The 6,093-nt window shown below is 37.1% G+C and overlaps 1 protein-coding gene across 1 annotated transcript; it reads left to right on the forward strand.

Moving 5' to 3' along the window:
* The first annotated feature begins 1,225 nt into the window (after positions 1 to 1,225).
* LOC145572495 (heat stress transcription factor A-3-like) lies at positions 1,226 to 4,063 on the forward strand. The gene is made up of 2 exons (XM_081631468.1): positions 1,226 to 1,924; positions 2,846 to 4,063. The coding sequence occupies exons 1-2, from the start codon at positions 1,352 to 1,354 to the stop codon at positions 3,941 to 3,943; spliced, it is 1,671 nt and encodes a 556-aa protein (XP_081487594.1). The 5' UTR covers positions 1,226 to 1,351; the 3' UTR covers positions 3,944 to 4,063.
* Positions 4,064 to 6,093: the final 2,030 nt, after the last annotated feature.

Raw genomic sequence — 6,093 nt, forward strand, 5'->3', positions numbered from 1 at the left:
CAAATCATCATACCCTTCACGCCACATACAAACTTTATTTTCCACCAATGCCACATGTCTCTTCACCTTTTCATTAATTAAATCCCCTTTCTCACAGTGATTTCCTTAAATAATGTTAAAATACAAATTAATTCTCTATATAAGTCGATTTAAAAACTATTTCCCACAATACCGTTCACGTAGGATCGGTTCCTAAGTTTGGAACTTGGCAGTAAAGAACTGCTAATACCATTAGAGGTTCTATATATAGAACCGATAATACCATTAGAGGTTCTACGTATAGAACCGCTAATACCATTAGAGGTTCTATGCATAGAACCTCTTCTTTAGCTTCACTAGCGACTCTTTATATAGAACTGCTAAAGTGTTAATGGTATTAGAGGTTTTACGTAAAGAACCACTAATACCAATAGAGGTTCTATGCATAGAACTTCTATAACCTCTAATATCATTAGAGGTTCTATATTAGTTAAAACCGCCAACAATGTTAGCGGTTTTATACTTGCAATACCGAACCTTGAAACTGAGCTTACGTGGACAATATTGTGGGATATAGTTTTTAAACCAATGTATATAAGGAATTAGTTTATATTATTACATTACTTTGGAAAATCACTCCCTTTCTCATATTTAAAAAAAAAAAAAAACTAGCTTTAATTCTATATATGTATGAATTGAATGTTATTTGATTCACCTTCCCCCAACTTAATCACTTTTACAATTACTTTTCATTTATCAAGTAAAGCATATTATAAAATAAAAATTTATATTGTACACCACTAAACAACCTATGCATTACACGGACCAAAAAGCTAGTTTAGTATTAAGACGAAAACGTGTAGTGTACAGTGAGCACTGTTTTACTGATACAGTAATACTAATATGTCGGTTTAAGACGAGTCGCGTTTTTTCTTTTGTCCTCCCTTCAACCCATCAAATTTGATCGTCAAATTAAAAAAAAAAAAACATCAAAGTTACACTCACTTGTTTAATGGATGAACACGATTGGCTCCCAACATCATCACTCGTGGAACTCCACCATTGGCTCCTCCATCTCACCCTTCCTCATAAACCATCGACCCCACCAAAAATATCTATCATGACATTTTCACCCAATTTGCCAATTTGCAAAAAAAAAAAAAAAAAAAAAAAAAAAAAAAAAAAAAAAAACCTCTCACTTTCATCTAAAACCCAGAAAAATTCCCAGTAAACCCAGAAAACAGAGTACAGTATCCCATTTATATCCAGGAACATTCCCACTAAAAATTAAGGTCGGTGACCCCTTCATACATTTACACCGCCTTACTTTGCTCAGATATTTTTCCCCTCTTTACTTAGTTGGCAAGTCTCCATGTTTATCTATAAATTCTCTCCTCCATTTTTTTTCCCATTTACTCTACTCTGTTTTTTTTTTCTTTATAGTTTTCGTTTTCCGGCTCCTCAATTTATGGATTCTGATGATAAAATGTTTTTCCCAGAAATACCCACTTCATCTTCTGCTCCAATTCCATCTGGGTCGACTTCGACTTCGACTTCGTCTTTCGACCCATCCTCTGTTTTTAATGAACCATTTTACTCAACTGGGTTTGAATCTATGACATCATCCAATATCAATATGAATTTTCAGGGTTTTTATTCTCCACCTCCTCCTACTCTTCCTTCGCTTCCTGCTGTTTTTTCTGTGGAGTCGGAAACTGAGCAGAAACCGCAGCCATTAGAGTGTTTACAGGGTACTCCAATTCCACCATTTTTATCCAAGACTTATGATCTTGTTGAAGATCCCAACTTGGACATGATTATATCTTGGGGTTCGCGAGGCGAAAGCTTTGTGATTTGGGATCCTGTGGATTTTGCTAGACTTGTTCTTCCTTGGAATTTCAAGCACAATAACTTTTCCAGTTTTGTTCGTCAGCTCAATACTTATGTGGGTATTTCCCCCTATATTTTCTATTTATTCTGCTGCTTTTTTATTTTATTTTTATTTTATTTTTATTTTTTATTATTTCAATTATGTTCAATTATTATGTATCATCATTTTGTATCAAATTTGGAAAAGTTGTAACTTTGGTTGTAAAAGGGATTGATTTTGCTGTAATGTTGTGGGGTTGGTTGTTGTAGAGTTGTACATATTTTGAGATAAATGTATTAATGTTTTTTATTTGTAGTGAATTGTGTTCTTGGTTGTATATTTTGTCGGTCTATCTATATGTGTAATGAAGAGGAAATGCTTCTGCGATGACTGGGAATGGATCATACATACTTGAATCTTGATCGTGCTGTTCTTCGCATTTCCAGATATAACAATGAATTTACTGGTTTGATTGTTTGCTCGAGTAACGGAGTTTCACCATATTACAAGGTAGAATCCGGGTTTTAATGAATTTTAGTAGTTATTACTGCTACATTACTTCAATTCATCTTTATGCATAATAGAATAGTATGTTTAATATTGTTAGTGTTACACTGGTTGCTTGGCTTCTTTTTTGTAACAGTAGAATGTCAGGTTATTGTGAAATTTCAGCTTGCTGTTGCTAATCACTGAATCAGGTTATGCTCTACTTGTTTCTTTTATTCGAAGTTCTTTTGTACTGTTGTATTAAGTAACTGTATGACTGAAATTTCGAGTGAAGTTGTATTAATGCAATTTATAACTGAGATTCCAAGTGTTTCAGTGTACTGATGCAGTGTATGACTGAATTATCGAGTGTGCCTGTCGTTTTGATGCAGTGAATGACTGAAATATCGAGTGTGTCTGCACCTTGTCATGAGTTGATGTTTGTATTTGGACTAGTTGTAATATTTCTCATGATTTAGCATTAATTCTGGACATTTTTGGTTACTTCAGGGTTTTCGTAAGGTTGATCCTGATAAGTGGGAGTTTGCGAATGAGGGGTTTTTGCGTGGAAGCAGGCATTTGTTGAAGAATATTCACAGGCGAAAATCCACTCAATCTCAGCAGCTTACCTCCTATGGAGGGTCATCATCTTCTGAGTCTGGAATTGGAAGTGAGATTGAGAAACTAAAGAAAGAGAAGAGTGCATTAATGCAAGAGGTTGTTGAGCTGCAGGAACAGCAGCACGGAACTGCAGAGCATGTAGAAAGGGTGAAGGGTAAGATTCAGGCTTCGGAGCAGAGACAGAAACAAATGGTTTCATTCTTAGCTAAAGTGCTTCAAAACCCGGTATTTGTAGACCGTTTGAAGCAAATGAAAGAACAAAGGACAATTGTTTCTCCAAGAACAAGAAGGAATTTTCTGAAGCAAGCACATCAAGAAGCAGGTAGTTCTGGTACTTCTCTGGAGGGACAAATTGTCAAATACAAACCCGAGTTTGAAGAATTGAGGGTGTTTCCGTCTTCTGATATTCCAATGACAAGTGCCCAAGATTATCTCTTGCAAGATGTGATGGGAATGTCAAGTAGTGGAGCACTGAGTGTGCCTTTTCAATGTGAAGCTGTTCCTTTGGATGAATCTGCGACAGCACAGGAATTTATGGAAATCCCTAGCTCAGTTGGAGCTCCCCTTTCGAGTTCTGGGATAGGAGATCCCTTTTCAAAGGGAAATCAGGTAGCTGCTCCTCAATCAGAAGCTGCAGGTGACTATTTTGTTTCATTTCCTGAGGAATTGGTCCGACAGAAAACGTTTCCTGAATTCTCCTCTCCTGCAATTGGAAATATAAAGCAGGAGGAAGTCTGGAGTATGGGGTTTGATCTCAGCACAGATGTCTCAAGTTCTACTCCTGCATTTTGGGGCAACGTTGCCAGTTATGATATTCCGGATGTTGCAACTTCTTGTCCAGGCGAGTTTTCAGATGTTTTTGATTTAGGTTCTCTTCAGGCAGGAGGTACAGGAATTGAAAATTGGCTGGATGATGATTCTTCTTCTGGCCACCCTGAGAATCAAGGTTTCGAGTCAAAAGATAATATTCCTAGGACTAATTCATAGGTTGCACTTGCTAGCTTAATGCGAGTGCAGCCCTATAGAGTTTTTAGGTTTAGATTAGTACATAATTGATTGAACGAGTGATTCTATCATTTAATCTATAAATTTGTTTGATTGATTTTAGCTTCAATTTCTCCAAGTTTCTTTCTTTAATCTTATTTCATTTTACATAATGGATGTGGGTATTTATCCCCATCTGTTTGCTGATACACATTTGCTGGCTCTCCATTAGATATCTGCTAATGACTGTATTTCCTGCTAGATATATCTTTGCTAACAGCTAAAAGTTTCTGAGTTATGAATGTTGCAGGTAGGCATGTGCAGCAATGTAACCAGGCTATGTGGTAGGCACTTCTTACAACTGACAAAAGAAGAAGCAAGATCCGGTAAACACTTTTTTATATCAGCATGCTCAGTATTATAGAATTTAAGCATGCAACCCGTATATAGCCTGTTTTGATTTTTCTTAGTAAGGATGATTATCAGTTGGGATCACTGGACTTGGGAGGAAGGGGAATAGAGCATCCAGGGTGATTTCGAGCATTTAGATATAGCTTCTTATCTCTCCTAGAGGTCGAAAGAAATGAGAGAACTGATAATTTTTGCACACTGATTTTCCTAACCTTCAATAATCACCTCTAAAATCTCAGCTCATCATGCTAAAAAATTCTCTCAACTTTTGTGCTTCTTCTGGAAATCATTCTTACATCTCAAGAGAGTATATAAATAAGCTTAATCCCTGATATTTAGATGCTAGGACAATGTAGAAATAGTACATATATACATATAGTATAACAAGTTAGGCTCCCTGCTTCCTGCTTGAAAGGTGTATCATTCTTATCTATGTCTGTTAAACTCAAGGAAATATGGAGAAAACGGCTTAACCCTTGCATTGATATTAATCACATATATATACACAATACATTAGGAAATCTAATTAGCCTAAAATTCCTAACAAGATAAACTTAACATAAATACAATATTAACATAAATATAACCAAACCGACTCTAATACTCCCCCTCAAGTTGGAGCATGCAAATCACGTATGCTCAACTTGCGTAATAGAAAACCAAACTGCTGTCGTCCAAGAGCCTTGGTTAAAATATCTGCCAACTAATGACCTGTCGAAACATAGGAGGTAGAGATATTACTGTTTATCAACTCATCACGCACAAAATGACAGTTTATCTTAATATGCTTCGTACGCTCATGAAATACTGGATTCTTAGCAATATGCAGGGCTCACTGACTATCACAAAACAATTGCATAGGCTTAGAATGATAACACCGAGAACAAACAACAACTGCTTCAACCACTTCAACTCACGAGTAGTGAAAGCTATAGACCGATATTTGGCTTCTGCCGAGGACGTGGAAACAGTAGGCTGTTTCTTAGTCTTCCAAGAAATAGGGGATCGACCTAAGAACACAAAATAGCCTGTCAAGGAACGCCGAGTCAATGGGCACGCCGCCCAATCACTGTCGCAAAACGCCATCAAGCGTAAATCTTTCATAGGTCGCAATAAAATACTTTGTCCCGGACTACCCTTAAGGTAGCGCAAGACACGAATTGCCGCATCCCAATGAGAAACCTGTGGAACACTAAAAAAAATGTGCCAAAACATGCACTGAGTAACTCAACTTTGGTCGAGTGACCGACAAATACACCAAACGACTAACCAAACGACAATATTGTTCCGGTTGAGCAAACGGCTCACCATAAGCATGTGCAAGACGATGATTCTGCTCCATCGGAGTGTCAATAGGTTTACAACCCAACATACCTGCCTTAGTCAAAATATCCAAGGCATACTTTCGTTGAGAAAGAAAGATGCCCTCCGGACTCCGAGCAACCTCAATGCCTAAGAAATACTTAAGCAAACCCAAATCCTTCATATAGAAGCATTTGCACAGATATGCCTTAAATCGAAAAATAGCATCATGAGAAGAACCTGCAATGATCAAATCATCGACTTAGACAAGAACATGCAAAGATACACTGCCTTGGACATAGCTAAATAGATAGTAATCAGCATATGAGTTTTTGAATCCAAAACCTCGCAGAATACTAGACAACTTCGAAAACCACTGTCTCGGGGCCTGTTTAAGGCCATATAAAGACTTCCGCAACCTGCAAAATTTGCCAGGTGTC

The sequence above is a fragment of the Chenopodium album genome, chromosome 12 (assembly GCF_948465745.1).
Source record: "Chenopodium album chromosome 12, dcCheAlbu1.1, whole genome shotgun sequence".
Lineage (NCBI taxonomy): Eukaryota > Viridiplantae > Streptophyta > Magnoliopsida > Caryophyllales > Amaranthaceae > Chenopodium > Chenopodium album.

Excerpts from the sequence above, each read along its gene's own strand:
- LOC145572495 (XM_081631468.1), top strand. The coding sequence starts at position 1,352 with ATGTTTATCTATAAATTCTCTCCTCCATTTTTTTTCCCATTTACTCTA. Across the intron at positions 1,925-2,845 it reads TTCGTCAGCTCAATACTTAT|GGTTTTCGTAAGGTTGATCC; the intron begins GTGGGTATTTCC and ends TGGTTACTTCAG.